At 49.7% G+C, this 18,165-nt stretch overlaps 1 protein-coding gene across 1 annotated transcript in view; it reads right to left on the reverse strand.

The window, feature by feature from the left end:
- TDRD5 (tudor domain containing 5) overlaps positions 1-18,165 on the reverse strand; it is a 2,293,977-nt gene that overhangs the window by 1,536,338 nt on the left and 739,474 nt on the right. The window contains exon 5 of the mRNA XM_069641474.1: positions 16,208-16,291. Coding sequence (XP_069497575.1) covers positions 16,208-16,291 — 84 coding nt within the window. The remainder of the gene's footprint in view (positions 1-16,207; positions 16,292-18,165) is intronic.

The raw sequence follows: 18,165 nt of genomic DNA on the forward strand, positions 1-18,165 counted from the left end.
CCCCTCCTCGTCCTTGTCCTGGTTGTATCATTGTACCTTGGTTTTGTTGGTTCCTTGGGTGCTGTCGGGTAATCTTCATATTTTTGTATTTGATATACTCCTCTAAAAAAGCTGATGATGTTTTACCTATGTTGGCTTCAGTTATTGGTTGTGAAATATTTGGTTGTTCTATTTCTAAATCGCTGGAAGATTCTATTTCTGAAGATGGTGGTGCAGTTGGTACTTGTTGAGGTGTTTTGAGTTTGTAACTTTGTTTTGGTGAATATTTCCTTTGTCCTGTTGGTTTTTGAAATGTATATATTCTTTTGAATTTGTAATCCATTTCATCTCGCTTGAATTTATTTATTTTTTGATTTTAAGTTCTTTTGTGTAACACTGTATGTAGTCGTCCAGTATTTGGTAATTTTTTAACGTTGCCTCTGGTACATTAAGTTCTTCTATTACTTTTTTGGTTGCATCTATTTCTTTTGTCAATTTGTCATGGGCTTTTTTGGCATTGTTTATTAGTCTCATCATCATTTCTCGCGATGTATGGGTAAGTAGTTCTTCCCATTCTTGAAATCCTTCCAGGTCTTCCTCATCAAACGAAGGAAAAATGCAAATTCTTAAACCTCTCAGTATTCTGTTGACTTTTAGATATTGTTCCATTGTTTTTACCTCCCACCATCTTGAGAGTTCTTTCTTTTGTAACAATTCTAATTTGATAAACAGTGATCTAAGTGATAGTGGATTTATATCTTCATTTTCCTCGTTTGGATTTTGTTGTTCTGTAAAGAGTTGTTCAGCCACGTGTAGAGGGCATGAATCGGAGGACTCTTATTTATCATTTTGAAAATGAAGGCATGAATCTGAGGACATTGATTGATTTATCATTTTGAAAATAAACATAATATGGAAAAATCTCAATAACATCTGTACATTTTTTCAATTATAAAGATCGCGGAGAGTGCAAGACATTTGGTTTTCGTCTTTCTTTTACAGAAAAGACAATTAGTTACACTGTGATAAAAGGAATGGGTTCTTTCCATTCAGCTTCTGCTTTGTTTATGTCGATGGAGCAAGCAGAATCACTGCGCATATTTTCCTAGCATTTAAGGATTGTACATTTAATAAAATGGAAAACTAAGTTGCAACTGAGAATTAATATTTTGTAACAAATTATGCTCTTTTCCCTTAAATACAAGCAAACCAGTATTGCACAATTGTATTTTTCAGAATTTCTGTGCTGTGTGCATAATCATGCGGAGGCAGATCATATTTACACTTCTAAATTAATTTACACTCTAATTATAAAAACAGTGTGCAAAATGATGACTATGCATGGTCTAGTTTACATCCATTCAACCTTGCAATCAATGGGGTACATTACTATAGATGGTCAGTGGCAGCAGAGGCTTTGTTGAAGGGAGAGTGATTGTCATCGCACCAATCCAAGGTGTTCTATCCTCCCAAATCTTCAAGACATTTAAAACATCAAAAACCGGACTATCCAGAAAGTGCAAGTGCTGTTCAAAATGAAAGTTACGTATGTAATTGAAATAGAAACTCAGCAAAACCAGTCCCTGTGATAATCTACATGGGTGTTTAACTTTATGTAGTGCTTCATACATGGTTCATCCAACATCTGGGCACTGTGATTATTATACCTCTCTGAAGGATGTTAGCCAATCATATAGCTCAGCCGGTTGAGCACTCTTTGCTGTGATCTGTAGGTTGCAGGTTGGAATCCGGGCAAGGCCAACTCAGCCTTTCATCCTTTCAAGGTTGATACCAACATCGGTTTGGTGATAATTGGGATAAATATGTTCAATATACAGCGCTTAACCAAAAGCACTATATAAATATCCATTGAACGAAGATATAAAATATAGAATTTATCATGGAGTTCTTACCTCTCTGCACTGTTGTAGCAGAACATTGGTATACCATTAGGTAGTAATAGCTCCAGGAAATGAAGCCTTTCATTAAACATCAGAAGACAATTCTGCTATTGAACCTCAAAACACACAATACAATTCATCATGCTTGCTTTACTTTGTAATAGTCTAGGTTTCTATGTTTTCAACACTAAAATATATACAGGAGAGATCAAATGGCCAGCCCTTACAGAAATAATGAAAGGTGTATTCTGCCACGATGCAGAAAGCTGCCGCTTAGAAATGATTTCCATACAGTCTTTACACACGTCTGCTGGATTTCACATACATTTTACTCTCTTGCAAAGGAGAAAAGTCATTTTTACTCTCTTAAAATCAGATTTATTCTCAAAGTTTAAGAATAGGGAGTAAAATACTCATACCTCAAAATCTTATCTGGAGCACTGCTCCACACCACCACTCGCCGGTAAGTGGATATTTTTTATGTTTTAATAGGATCTAGCTTTACAAAAGCATTCAATGTTATCTAGTAATAACAAATAAACACAAGAGCACAACATTTTACTGAGTGTTCCAGGTGGGTGTGATTTCAGGAAACTCATTTGGGAGTTATGTTAAGGAACAAGTTACTTACCTGTAACTGTTGTCCTCCAGCATGGGTCTGGCATGGATTCACATGCTCATGAATATTCCCCGTCGTCAGGCTGGGAATCCTCGGTAAAGAAAAAATCAGTATCAGTTTCGTTTCTGATCGGTCTTTCTTAGTAGTAACCAATCACTGGTCTCTGGGTCATACTGCCCCCAGCCAATGACTGCCCTCTCCCTAAGCCCCGCCCTCGGCAGCCATCCTCAGATTTGGTAGCACGTAAAGTGGCAGTATGACCAAGTGAAGAGCCGCAGAAGGGACGGAGGGAGGGTTCGCATGTGAATCCATGCCAGCCCCATGCTGAAGAACAAGTTACTCTCTTACCTGGTAACGTTCTTTCAATGGGATGGTCCGACAACATATTCCATATCTATGACAGTAATCACCACAGCTGTGCTGCTTCAGAAAATCTTTCGGCGTCTGCGTCCTGCGTCGTTGACGTCGATACACAGTCCTCGAGGACCTCCTCTGACGGCCGACGTCACCAGATGTTAGAAGTAGAACGCATGACGCCCGTAGCCTCAGTCGTAGTTTTTTCCAGAACGTGTGGCACCAATCTTCTGCGAGTATCACCACAGAAAGCCTTGCGGAAACGTAAGCTGCAATCGCATGAGAAATTCTGTAGCGGGGTAGGTAGGGAGGGAGCAATATGGAATACGTCGTCGGACCATCCCATCGAAAGATTGTTACCAGTTAAGAGAGCAACTTGTTCTTCGAGGGGATTGGGTCCTCCGACGTATTCTATATCTATCTATGACAGACTCCCAAAGCAGTACCAAAGTAAGGAGGAGGGAAGAATTTAGAATATACAAATTTAGAATGCCCAATCAAATTGTAAAGGACCGCCTTGCCAAAGGCCAGATCCTGCCCCTGGATAGAATCGAGGGAGTATTGACGTACAAAAGTATGGACCGAAGCCCAGGTGACTGCATCACAGATGTTCCGAATGGGAACACCCCTCTGCAGGGCAGTAGAGGCAGCCATCCCCCTGGTAGAATGGGCCCGTAACCCTACCGGAGGGTCCTTATCCGCCAATCGATAACATTCGGAAATTGCCAAGATGATCCATCAAGACAAAGTCTGTTTAGTAACAGCTTGTCCCAAATGCCTTCCAGCGTAACCAATAAAAGTTGATCATCCACTCTGACCCGGGACATGCGGGAAATTTAGAAGCTTAAAGCTCTCCTAGGATCCAGCCTATGGAGCCTCTCCTCTTCCTTACCAGGATGTGGAGGAGGATAAAATTCCGGAAGAATAACCTTCTGGCTTAAATGAAATTCCGCACCACCTTTGGAAGAAAGGAAGGACGAACTCTAAGGACAACCCTGTCCTTATGAAACACAGTGAAGGGTGGCTTAACTGAAAGTGCCTGTAACTCACTCACTCTGCGAGCGGAAGTGACCGCAACTAAAAACACAGTTTTAAGTGTTAACAGTCTCAAAGGACAAGAATGCAAAGGCTCAAAGGGAGCACCCATTAGAAACCTGAGAACAAGGTTCAGATCCCAACCGGGCACCTGGAAAAGACAGAACGACAGGAATGTCGCATGAAAAAGGATCCACATTATGAACCCTGCACCAGTCGCAGAACTTCCTCCAACGACAACCGTACAGGGACTTTGTTGCCGGCCGTCTGGCTGAAAGCAACACCTCCATCACGTCTTCAGGGAGGTCCCAATCCTTATACCTCAACCTTTCAGAAGCCAAGCGTGAAGGTTGAGGGATCTGACCTCTGGATGGAGAACCTGACCTCCCTCCCGTGAGAGCAGATTGTCTTGGTAGGGAAGACGACGTGGAGGGCAGATGGACAAGTCCAGAAGGTCCGGGTACCACATCCTCCACGCTCATGCCGGAGTAATGAGGATCATCCAGGAACCGAACCTCCGTAATCTCCTCAGCACTTGAGGAATGACGGGGACTGGAGGAAACGCGTACAGCAGCGGGAAGGACCACTCCACCACGAACCCGTCCCCTAAGGCACCATTTGGATGAAATTCCTCCAAGCAGAACCTTTCGCACTTCCAGTTGACACTGGAGGCGAAGAGATCCTCTTGAGGGGTCCCCGAAAGGGCGAAGATCTCCAGGAGAATCTCCTGAGCCAACTCCCACTCGTGAGAGATCGTGCTCTGCCCACTCAGAGCATCCGCGTCTCATTTTCGTCTCTGGCCAGATGAACTGCCGAGATCAAAACTGCTGGACGGCCCAGAACCAGAGCTGCATCGCCTCCCTGCACAGAGGAAGTGACCCTGCCCCCCCCTTTTGTTGAGGTAGTGCATGGCCACAGTGTTGTCCGTCAGAATCAGGACATTCTTTCCTCGCACAGTCGTCAGAAAAGCCTTCAGGGCAAGCCTGACGGCCCTCAGCTCCAACAGATTGATATGGAGTTTGGACTCCGACGGAGACCAATGACCGCTACCCGTCAACTCGTTGGCATGAGCTCCCCATCCCGTGAGGGATGCGTCCGTCACGATCGTCACCTACGGCCAGGGTAGCCAAAAAGGAGCCCCCTTCATCAGATTGCCTTCAAAGGCCCACCACAGAAGGTCCTGGGCAACCGAGGACGGCACCTGAACAGGATCTGACATCCTGCCGGTGGACTGAGACCACTGGAGCTTGAGTGCCCATTGCAAAGATCTCATCCGCAACCTGGCCTCTGGCACCAGAAGAATGCAGGATGCCAAGAGTCCGAGCAATCTCAAGAAGTCGAACACAGGGAGACTCTGGGCATGTGAATGTGAGGAGCCCTCACCTGGGGAGGAAAACACTGCCCCAGGGACGTGTCGAGCACTGCTCCGATGTACTGGAGCCGTTGAGTTGGCGTCAAGTGGGACTTCAAGTTGAGGGAGAAGCCCAGCCTGTGAAGGGAGTGGCAGGTGGCGGACAGATGATCCAGGACTTGCTCGGGAGAGCGCACCCTGGTCAAACAATCGTCCAGGTAGGGGTAGACGTGAATCCCCCCCTTTCCTGAGATATGCTGCCACCACCACCACCATGAGCTTGGTGAAAACCCTCGGGGCGGAGGTCAATCCGAACGGCAGGACCCGAAACTGAAAATGCGAGTCGCCAACCGCGAACCTCAGGTACTTCTTGTGCTTTGGATGGATCGGCACATGAAAATAAGCGTCCTTGAGGTCGAGACACAACAACCAGTCCTGAAGTTGAAGGGCCTGGAGGACTTGAGAAAGAATAACCATCCTGAACTTGTCCTTCCTGAGGAGTTTGTTCAAACCGCGCAAGTCCATGATGGGTCTCAATCCCCGTCTTTCTTCGAAATCAAAAAATAAGGGGAATACCATCCCTTGTTCCTCTCCGCTACAGGCACCAGTTCTATGGTGCCTTTCTCCAGCAGGGATTGAATTTCCTTTGCAAGGAGCGAATCCGGACTCTTCAAAGAGAGATTCCCTGGTCGATTGTTGTGAGGCCTCTGCCGGAAAGGAAGACAGTAGCCGTGGGCTATGATCTCCAGAACTCACACATCTGAAGTAATGGCACGCCATTCTACAAGATTCTGCGCCAGCCTTCCCCCAACCGGCTAATCATGGGCCTCATGACTGAGCAGAAGCGGCTGCGGCATTACCTGAGGGCAAAGAGGCAACTGCTTGTGTGGCCATGGCACCTCGAATACCTTGTTTTCCACCTCTGGCCCTCCTATGGTTGCCCCTTTGACTTGCAGCTCCTCTCGCTTTACTAAAGGAGGAGTAATAACGAAAGGAACCTCCCCTCCACTGCTGTCCCCTAGGACCAAAAGGCAGAGGTTGGCGGACTGCAGCGCCCAACGACTTCGCTGCAGCTTTGGAGGTCTGCAACCTCTCAAGGCTCTCGTCAAAAAGATGTTCACCATGAAAGGGCATGTTGAGGAGCCTGGCTTGCACATCAGGAGCAAACCCCGACTACCTCAACAACGCAAACCTGCGTATCACGGTGCTCGCCGCCATGGACCGGCTGACACAGTCTGCCATGTCCAAACCCGACTGAATGGTCACACATGGCATCCATGCCATCCTGAATAATAGCAAGAAAACCATCCCGTTCGTCCCCTTTGGGAATATATTCAGCCGCTAATGAAATACAGTTCCACAAAGTGTGCGTGAAACGTGACAAAGCACACACCGAGTTGGCCGCCTTAAGAGCCATACCCCCTATTGAAAACACTTTCTCTGCCCAGCAATCAAAACGCTTGTCTTCCCTAACAGGAGGGATGGTAGGATACGACGCCTGCTTTGCCGGGGCCGTAGCCGCCTGAACCACCAAACTCTTGGGAGTGGGGTGCGTGGTCAAGTAGCAGGGGTCACTACTGGCTGGGCGGTATTTTCGCGGCAAAGACTTGCCCACTGCCGGGAGACTCTCGGAGCAGTCCAAGCTGCTGCCACCCTTCTTTGCAGAGCCATATGGAATGGAAGTACCGGGTCAGTGGGTGGACCTTGGTCGAGGATATCCGTCAGGTCATCCAGCACAAAATCAACTGTGGGCGCCGACCACCCCAAGTAGTCCGTGACCCTCGACAAAAGGCGCCGGTACGATGACTCGGCATGGGTGCCAGGCTCAGGCCTACAGAACTCCACCTCCGGAGAGGTGTCGAGACCACTGGCGTCATGCAGTGACTGACGCAAGTCCTCAATCTGGCTATGACCAGAAAGAATCTCATCTGGCACCGTGTCCGGAACCAACCCATCTTCAGAACCCTCTTCCACCTCGGAAATATACTCCATAGGCTGGAAAGGGGGAAAAGAATACAGGAGAAAGACATGTTTTGCCTTGGCCAGAGCCTTTCTAGAGGGTTCCCCCGTGCCACTGTATACCTCCGACACCACAGCCTCGAAAGGCGTCGAGTGAAACGGCGTCGACCTCGAGTGAATCGGAGTCGATGTCGAGAGCGGCGCCAACAACATCGACGGCTTTGACACAGGCCTCGAGGGTGGAGCCCCGAGCGTGTCCTTTGACAGAAAGGACGCTGATGGCGTCGATGACTTCCTCAGAGGCGGAGCCTCGAGAGTCCGTCGACGACCTCGGCGTCAACGTCTTCTAAGACTTCACAGGTGCAGACGGGCTCGAGCGCGTCGAGGACCGGGACCTGCGACGGGCATGACTGGAACGATTCCCCTTGTCCGAGCGGGGCCTCTCCCGCGAATCGTGCCGACCACCCGAGCCCGAAGGCGTACGAGCGGTGTCTCCAGTATGGTCACGACCGACCCCTCTCGGAGGCGTGGACGGACCGGAGCCCTGCGATTCAAGAATCGCCAACATTTTCTTCCCGAAGGAAGCCCATTCCTCCGGAGAGGAACGCTTGGTGGGACAAGAAACCTGCCGACGGGCGGAGTTCTCGGACGAGGAAGGTGACCAATGATGGCGCTTCCGGGAGTGCCTCGAAGAGGCAGAGGAGTGGCAGGACCCACTCTGGGACCGAGACCCCCTAGACTTACGACTACGATGCGGAGAGTCGACTCTTGAATCGTCCGTCGAAAGCCCAGTGGACCTCGCCTTCCGGGGCTTGGACACCTTACCGACCGACAGCTTCTTCTTACGTTCCCGCAAGGCCTTGGACGTAAGCGACTGGCAGTCGACACAATCACCCATGTCGTGGGCCTCCCCGATACACCAGAGGCAGGTGTTGTGCGAGTCCATCACTGATATCTTGGACCCGCAGTCCCCACACTTCTTGAAGCCCGGACGCGGGGTGGAAGAAGAGGAAGACATCCAGACAATACTTCACAAATGAACAGGTTCGAAGAACCGAAAAAACAGAAACTCCAAAGAGTCTAGGCGCGCCGAGATCGCCGAAGCAAACACGTTCGCGGCTAAAAACGGAACTGAGGCTACGGGTGTCGTGCGTCCTACTTATAACATCTGGTGACGTCGGCCGTCGGAGGAGGTCCTCGAGGATGGCGTATCGACATCATCGACGCAGGACGCAGAAAGATTTTGCGAAGCAGCACAGCTGTGGTGATTACTGTCAGATATGGAATACGTCGGAGGACCCAATCCCTTCGAACAACAGTTACAGGTAAGTAACTTGTTCCTTCTCCAGCATGGGGTCTGGCATGGATTCACATGCTCATGAATATAAGAATACATAGCAGTACACACATGCACAACCCCGGGAGGTGGCAAGGCTCAACATTAAGCATTACATAAACTCAACATTAAGCAACTCTTACCTCCTCACCAGGCTCACTTTAAGCGAACAGGTTGCGCAGCACTGCCTGGACGACTCTGGACTCCTCCCTGAAATCCCGGTCGACGCAGTAGAATCTCGTGAAGGTGTGCTTCGACCTCCACGTAGCAGCCCTGCAGATGTACAGCAGGGGCACACCAGACAAGAACGCCGTGGTAGCAGCGATCGCTCTGGTCGAATGGGCACTCGGACGGCCGGGCAACGGTCGGTTTGCCAACCGATAGTGCATGATGCAGCCGGAGAGCCATCTGGAAATGGAAGCCTTCGAAAGAGCCTTCCCTTGCTTCACAGGTCCAAAGTTCACAAACAGCTGCGATGTCTTCCCAAAACTCTTTGTTCGGTCCACGTAGAACTTCAGTGCTCTAACTATATCCAGCGCATGCAAAGTCCTCTCGGCCGGCGACGAAGACGATGGGAAAAAGCCTGGTAACACCAAGGGCTTGTTGAGATGGAAGTCCAATGGCACCTTGGCAATGAAGGAGGGGTGCGTCCTCAGCACCACCCTCATCTCGTGGAAAGTCAAGTATGTAGGCTTGGAGGAAAGGGCCTGAATCTCTCCCACGTGTCGTGCAGAGGTGATGGCTACAAGGAACGCTGTCTTCCACAACAGAAACTTCAACGGAGCCGAATGCAAGGGCTCGAATGGCAGGCCCATGAGCCTCGTCAGCACCACATTGAGTTCCCACGCTGGGGCTGGAGCCTTCAGCGGCGGGAACGATCGGAACAGTCCTTTCATAAACTCCTTCACCAGGCAATGAGACCACAGGGACGACCGTCCTGCAGTTCTGGTGTATCGGGAAATCGCTGCCAGATGTATCTTGATGGAAGCGTGAGCTAGTCCAGCTTTGGCCAGCGACAGTAAGTACGGTAGCACTTGAGGGGTTGTAATCCGTGGAGGGTTAATCTTCTGTGCACGGCACCAGACAGAGAACCTCTTCCACTTGTGTCCGTAGCACTTGAGAGTTGAGCACGCCCTGGCCTTTGCAAGAACCTCTCTGCAATGAGCCGGGATATTGTACCCTCCAAACTCTAGCGCTGCAGGAGCCAGGCCTGCAAGTTCAGCGACTCCGGGTCGTGATGAAGAATGGCGCCTCCTTCTCTGGAGAGAAGATCTGTGTCCGTCGACAGTTTGACTGGTCAAGTCCAGAAGGTCCGGGAACCATATCTGTCTAGGCCACATCGGTGCGACGAGGATCATCCTGCACCGGGACCTCTTGAGTTGGTTGATGAGCCTGAGCAGCAACGGCAACGGCGGGAACGCATACAGGAACAGGCCGTCCCAAGGGAAGGAGAAAGCAACGCCAATGCTTCTCGGCTGGGGGAACCTGCTGGCGAACCTCTGGCACTTGGAGTACGTCGCCGTCGCAAACAGGTCGATTTGGGGTTTGCCCCATCGCCGGAAGAGTTGATCCACTTGATCCTCGCGTAGTTCCCACTCGTGGCAAGAGCGCAGCTCCCTGCTGAGCCAGTCGGCGATGGTGTTTTTCTTTAATCCCTGCTAGATGAAAAGGCACCAGAAACATCCCCTGGGGAACGGCCCAGTGCCACAGATCCTGGGCCTCCTTGGATAGGGCTGGGGATCTGGTTCCTCCCTGCTTCCGGATGTAGAACATCGTGGTGGTGTTGTCGGTGAAGATCCTCACCACCTTGCCCTTGAGGGACGGGAGGAATGACTTGAGGGCCCAGAACACTGCTCGGAGCTCGTTGATGTGGAGCGGCCTCTCTTCCGGGAGCCACAGGCCTCTCGTGTGAATATCTCCCGTGTGCGCTCCCCACCCCTCCAGGGAGGCATCCGTCGTCACCGTCACCTGGTATGCTGGGGTCTGAAAGTACGTGCCCTCAGCGAGATGCGTGCGGGTGCCCCACCATCGAATTGCCTGGCGGAATACTTCGTTGAGCGAGATCTTGTCCTCGAAGCTGTCCGTCGCTTGTGTCCAACGGGCGTCGAGAAACTCCTGCAGAGGACGCATCCGAAGCCTGCATAGGCGCACCAGATAGATGCAAGAAGACATCATCCCGAGAAGGTACTTGATGGACCTCACTCTAGCCACTTCCGTGGCCAGCAGATGCTGTACATTGCCCAGGATGGCCTGCATTCTTTCCTCCGACGGCGAGGCCAACTGCGCTACTCTATCGAGATTGGCTCCCAGAAACAGCACAACCTGCGACGGAACCAGGTGCGATGTGGGGAAGTTGATGGAGAATCCCAGGTCCGTGAGCAGCCGGACGGTCTTTGCCGTGTGTTCGACGGCGAGTTCCCTTGTCCCTGCTCGGATGAGCCAGTAGTCCAGGTAGGGGTAGACGTGGATCCCCTGCAGGCGCACCCGTGCCGCCACTGGTGCTAGGCACTTGAACACCCTGGGCGACGACTTCAATCTGAATGGCAGGGCCTTGAACTGGTAGTGCCGCCCTTGGGCTACGAACCTGAGAAACATTTGGTGTCCTTTTAAAATGGGGATGTGAAAGTATGCATCCTCCAGATCCAACAACGCTAGGAAGTCGCCTTCCTCCAGCTGTCCCAGCATGTGCTGGAGGGTGACCATCCAGAACTTCTGTGCCTTGATGTATTTGTTTAGCCGACGCAAGCCCAGCATGGGACACCAACCTCCTGTTTTCTTTCTGACGAGGAAGTATCTTGAGTATACTCCGGAGCCCCAGAGCCTCTTTGGGACGAGCTCAATGGCTCCTTTCTTGAGCATCGCCCTTACCTATAACAACAGTTGAGGGATGTGGTTTTCCTTCCTGGACACGGGCAGAATTCGGGGGAACTTCTTTAGAAATTCCAGTGTGTGCCCATGGGCCAGGGCATCCAGCACCCAACGGTCGGTGGAGTTGGACTCCCACACGCTGATGAACTTTGTCAGCCGGCTCCCACCGGGGTGCTTCGGTGGGGGCCCGACGCGGCGGCCGGTTCAGTCTTGCTTGGAAGCAGCCTTGCCGCCTTGGCCTCCCTGGCGACGATGGCGAGATCCACCTGACTTGCCTCGTCCCCTGTAGGCTTCTTGCATTGAGGAGCGGGCCGCCTGACGGTAGGTCGAGGAGCCGCCGCCAAATCGTTTGGAGGCACCTTGCTTGCCTCCGGAGTTCCGAAAGGGTGGCTGCCGCTGCTGCAGAACTCCCAAGGCCCGAGCCGTCTGTGTTGGTCTTGATGGCCTGTAGCGACTCATCCACAGTCTTTCCAAACAGACTGTTCCCGTCGAAGGGCATGTCCAAAACCCTGGCTTGCACGTCCTGGCAGATATCCGTCGCCTTGAGTCACCCCGGCCGTCGAAGGCAAACGCTGTTGCCCAACTGGCGGAAACCAGTGTCGGCAATGTCCGTGGCCACAGTTATGGCGTGGTCCGACGCCACCTCACCCTCCTGTAGGATCGCCAGGGCCTCTGCCCTCTTATCGTCCGGGAGGAAGTCCAACAGGGGGGCGATCTTGTACCACAATTCCCTGTCGTAGCGGGCCAATCGCTAGGGCGTTGGCCGCCTTAATCGTCATCCCACGGGGTCCAGCTTCTTTCCCTCACCATCCGGTAGGGAAGTTGAGGATGAAGCCGATGCCCCCCGCTTTCTTCTTGGCTGCTGCTGAGACGACCAAATCCAGGGCTGGCTGCGCCCTAAAGCACAACGGGGCAGCGTCGGGGACCCAGTACTTCTTCTCATACCGGTCCCTCTTGGCAGGTGTCGTGGACGGGTTCTTAAGGAGGGCAAGTCCCTCGTCCCAGATGTCATCCAGCAACGACACCGCAAGGACCGTCTTCCTCTTGGCCTTGCGCCGTTGGTAGAAGACGCCTTCCTTCTTCTCCTCAGGGAAGAGCTGAAAAAGCTTGGATGCCCTGGCAATCATGGCGTGGAAGGAGCCAATCTCGTCGGGCGGGGACGCCCGAGGAATCGGAGACGGGAGGCCAGTCCCATCATCACCGCCGTCATCTGTCCCCGTCGTGGCCCTGTCCGTTCCCGTGTCGTCCCTCGGGATCGGGGAAGGCGACAAAGGCTGAGAAGGCCGTGAGGGCTGAAGGGGCACTGGATGAATTCTCCTCCTCTTGTTCGTAGGGCTTCCCAAAGGACCCAGCACAGCTGGGTCGTCCGCCGGGGGTAGGGGCAGTCTCGTCCTTATCTCCGTGCATAAGGCTTGGATTGCTGTCAAAATGGCCACTGAGTAGTCCTGAGGCTTGGGTTGCGACGGGTGTGCCGGGAGCGACGGATGTTCCTCCACGGGAACCTCATCGTTGCCACCCTCGCTCTGGTCGTCCCCCTTCTCGGGATTCCTCCCGTGGGGCTGGGCCTCTTCCAGATTCTCGGCCAGCTCCTCCTCAGAGGTTGTGTCCATAACGGACACTGCCCCCCACCCCTTTTTTTCCACCGGGGTCTTCACGGGGGTCTTCTCGATGGGCTTAAAAGAGGATTCCCTCTGCGTAGGCAGGGAAACTCTGGGCCCGAAGTATCCTCCACTGGGATAGCCTCCACAGGCCTTGCCGGGGCCGCAGTGACTCCCTCGATAGAGTCCTTAGCCGGGTGGATCAGGGCCTTCGCCGCCTTAGGCGCGCTTGAAGCCTTCACCTTAGGGGGAGGGTCACCGCCTTGCTCCCCCTCGGCCGGTTCCTTCGAGATCAACCGGGGCTTCTCCAGAAGCTTAGCCGGGTTCTCGGATTTTCTCTTCCCCGAGCCGGAGCGTTGGCTCGCGGTTGATGGCATCAGTGAAGGTGCGCCCTGCCTGGCAGCCAAGGAGCCCGACCGTTCGATGCTCCCATTGCCCGTGGACCCGCAGTGCTTTGCCTTCTGTTGGGCCCCCGTCGCGGGGGCGCCCCCACAGGACTTAGAAGACCATTCGGACTTTCTTCTTCTCACCTGCTGGGCTCTTGCCATCCAGCCAGTTTGAGAGGCGGGTCCGGCGATCCCTCATAGTCCGATCCGACATTTTCATGCAAAACGCACAGTCCTTCTCCATGTGCGTTTTGTCCTCGTGGAGGCAATAAAGGCATTTTGAATGCTCGTCCTCCTCGAACACATTTTGTAGGTTGCATCCAGGGCAGATCCTGAACAGTTTGACGGGAGTCGAGCTTCCCTTATCCTGGGCCATGTTCTTCTCGTCCACGAGGTAGGCCTCAGAAACACCTGGAATCCTCCAAGAAGCATAACTCGGCGAAAACTTCACCCTTGAGGGGCGTAGATAAATCCAAAACGGGTCCCCGTTGATCGGAAGTAGAAAACGGTGGAGCTTGAGGTTCGATTAAAACGAAAAATTAGATAAATGTCTTTGAAAAAGCGCAAAACGCAGTAAAAGCTCGAGAGCTATAGCACGAGGACTCCCAACACTTGAGCGTGCAGTAAAAATCTGAGGATGTCTGCCGAGGGCGGCGCTTAGGGAGAGGTCAGTCATTGGCTGAGGGCAGTATGACCCAGAGACTAGTGATTGGTTACTACTAAGAAAGACAGATCAGAAACGAAACTGATACTGATTTTTTCTTTACCGAGGATTCCCAGCCTGACGACGGGGAATATTCATGAGCATGTGAATCCATGCCAGACCCCATGCTGGAGAAAGGTTCTTTTACTGCGCACTGTTGACACCTACATGGTCTCTTGGCTCTCTGGCGGATCGGTTATGAAAAGAGGGTGGGGGTGGTTAGTTGGATTGAGCGGGAGAAAAGAGCAAGAGAGCTGTGATGTGCTGTTGGAAGCTTCAATTCGGATACAATGATCACTGAGTGTAGGTGTGATTTTCAGTTGGTGGCTGCCAAGTGCTGATGAGCGAGATTATGTCTGGTGTGTTTAGTTGTTTTGGTGTTGTGAAGTACGTGCGGCTTGTGGTGCCCTAGAGGTATGGTCATGTTTAGTTCAGAGTATGAGAGGTGTATGCAAAAGTGTGAGTTTTTAGTACGGTTTGTTAGTTGCAGTAATTTCCAACCCCTGCTGTTCTGACTAATGTGATCCATATCCCAGCCCATGTCCATCATTCTACAGTGTAGCAATTACAGGCCCCACGAGTTCCTACAAGAGTAGTGTGCTCCCTGTGGGCTATCTGGTTTCTGAGACCAGCCCTATTCCTTTATGTGTGAAGTGTCACACCCTTGGTGGTCTGATTAAATGGGACACATCTCCCTCGCCTGTTTCATTGTGATATGTATCTGAAATAAACGTTGATTAAAGTTAGAAACCAGTCTACATATTTCACAGCAACGATTGTGTATGCGCTATGGTGGCATTTCAACATTGGATACTTAACAAATAAGAAAGAATTTGAAGAATAAGTTGTAGTTGAGAAAGGAGATAAGGAGAAATCTGATTTTTCTTTTTTCTTTTTTATAAAGTTTGTAAAAAAACTGTAATAAAATAAAAAAAATAAGAATTAATAATGCTTTTAACATGAGGCAACTCATCCCAAAAAAAAGTGCAGCAATGCAGCACATGTGGTCCCTTAATCATTTTGTTTAATCAAAGAATATAATAAAAATTGAATAAAAAACAACTTTCACTAAGAACACAAACTCAATCTACGCTTAATCATTCAAGTTTGGCTTTCTTCCAACATGTAATAAAGTAAACAGTTCTACCACATTCTTATTACCAAAATAGGTGCTCCTGCATTTCCGAAAAACCAATGCTTAACACTGGTTAATGCGGGTTGTGCCCAAGCACTATTTTGTAACACACAAATAAATAAGGGCAGTCAAACCCTAGAGGAATGAACTCCAACTAGCAGAAAATATCCTTGTGAGTAGTGCTGTGATCGCTAGTGTTTCGAGGGTGAGCATAAAAAGAAGAAGGAAACTGGGTCAATCCTGTCACTTGTCTGGAAGAAAAATGTTGAACTTCCTAGATTGTCTATCATTTTGTACTTTCTACCTGGGCATGTCTTACACACAAGGTACAAAAAAGGACAGAGAAAGTTCTAATTATCCCTGCCTGTCCTATATACTTTCCCTAGTCCGTGCTGATGTGCCCCGCCTGTATAGTAACTAGGCAACTGACAGCCCAGGTAGTCTTATACTTTTGATCAATATTGGTCTTCAGAGGGTTACCGGCTTGTCTGACCTCGCTTCTATATAAAATTAATGAGTGGGACTGCTTCGCAAACAGTATTGTAGCAACAATTGCTTTATTATCTGTTACTGTATGCAAATGTGCACAAGTTAAAAAAATGCAACTCTATTTTTGAAAGCAGATACTAAAATGCTGTGACCAGAACCACAGAAGTGAAAGGATTGAACCAGTTTCCTTTTTTTCTTTTTATGCTCACCCTAGAGATTACAGCACTACTCACAAGCATATTTCCTGCTCGGAGTATGTTCCTGCATTTCAGTCCATTTAAAATCACTAACGACTTAATATCGAAGAGTAAATAACATCCTTGAGCAAGTGTGTGATGACGAATGAGGGAAGACTCTGGTCAAAAGTGGGTGTGCTCTCTAAATAGAAAGGCAGAACTTTGAGCATCCATCACATGAGATCCCGATGACAACTGCACAGCATTACAAAAACGCTAGCTACATAAATACTGGTTTTCAACACTATGCTCACTTACAAATCGTATTTTCTCCTTGAGCTCAATGTCAATAGTACCTCCTGGTCCTTTCTGTGCTAGACACAACTGTGCCTCTTCCTCCAACTGCAAAACAAAAAGAAATATTGAGTACTGACCAGGTAATCCTGGAATGCAATTTGTTGGGAAACACAGTATGATATCTGCTCAGGAAAGGATCTGAAGGTGGGCAATAACACATGACATGGTGTGCAAGAGTCCCTAGGATATATAACATTTCCTCCATACTTACAGGTGTTCTGGTAGAGATGGGAACGAAGCATTTTGCACAGAAATACTATTAACAGAGAAGCCAATGCACATTTACAGACTCATCTCAGCGGGACCTTCACTAGCGTAAGCCCATCAGGGTCTTCCACCCTTCTAGTCATATCATTGACATTTATATATAACAGGTGGTGAAGTGAGGGATGTATGAAGGTAAAAAGGGGGTTATGGTCTAGAAGTACAAAAGTCAATAATGTGAGAAGCCTATAATCATTCCAATGTTCCTATATGCTCACTTCGATACAACCGAGAGATAATCACTGCAGGAAACTGAGGTGGCATGAAAAGAAAATTCTACCTACCAAAATTATTTTCAGAAAAGGACAAATTTGGCCTAATCAAAAGTTTGCCCTGTACATCAAATCCAGATATTAATGTTTAGATGTTGTCAGTTTATAAATTACTTCCAGAGGAACATGCCTCTGGAAAGTGACATAACATGCCTTGGCTCTGGACCCATGTGCCAAGATTTCATCAAGAGGAAGAAATTACACAGTGCATAGTGAAGGCTGATTTTCGTAGGTCATATATTGATTAAAGGACTATCAAAGGGGTTGATGGACTGTGTCCAATCTCAATAAAAGCTTAAGGATTTCACAGCAAAGTACCGAACCCTCGCTGCCATCTGAGGTGGTATCTGAACATAATGTTAGAAGAACATTCTCCTCGTTGGTGTGAAACTTCAAGAGGAACATGTAATAGAAGAGATAGGAGGAGCTTTCAGGTTTCCCTGTACCATACGTGTCAGATAGCCAGCCACTCCTCTTTTTGGAATTCTGGGACTGTTAGACCGAAACGCAAAATGTGAAAGACAAAACCACAAGTCCCAAAATAGCAAGAAGAAAACAGGGCTGGATGGCTTTCTCATGCACTGAACTGGGCAACCTGAGAGTGTATGCAGCACCACCATATTCTCCTGAAAAACATCTGATTCCATTGCTAAAAACAAAAATGCAAATTGAATCTAAGAGGACTGTGGATCTTAACTAGTATATATTTCAAACCGTTCATTTCCAAAATAGATAAACCGTTTGAATCCAGAACCCAATCAGATACATGAACCAGAATAGAACAAATGCATGCAGCTATCAAACTGTCTGTTAAGTGAACTGGATTAATGATAATTAGTAACCAGCATGCAAAAGAAGAAAAAATAACATCTGTGGTTGGCTGAATTCCGAGCCTTATCGCATGGTAATCCAGATCACGCAACGGCATGCAGATCTCTCCAGTCTCAGAAAGCATTTTCTTTCCGGAATGGCCACCATGGAAGGGGAGAAGGGACTACAAGTAGTCCCTTTTCCCCTTCCATGGTGGCCATTTTCTTGGTTTACTATGGCCGCCACAGAAAGAGAAAACGGACTACATTTTCTATCAGCGGCAGGCCATTTTTCTAGGTGTTTTTTCAGCTGCGAAACGAATCACGTCTCGCAGCTGAGAAAAAAAACATTAGTACCCCAGTGTAACGGGTTGGGGTACTAACGGCAATAAGCCCCGAGCCGGCGGGCCATTACCGCATAAGGTAATGCACCGGGTGCCTTCGTTAAGGCCCTCGCTATGCTCAGGCCTGTAACTATGGGCCCCGGGGGCATTACCTTATGCGGTAATGGCCCGCCGGCTAGGGGCTTATTGCCATATTATCTGCATGATCCGTGGAACAGGCCACCTAGCAA

This window comes from Ambystoma mexicanum, chromosome 1q, assembly GCF_040938575.1.
Source record: "Ambystoma mexicanum isolate Mex_15411 chromosome 1q, UKY_AmexF1_1, whole genome shotgun sequence".
NCBI classification, from domain to species: Eukaryota; Metazoa; Chordata; class Amphibia; order Caudata; family Ambystomatidae; genus Ambystoma; species Ambystoma mexicanum.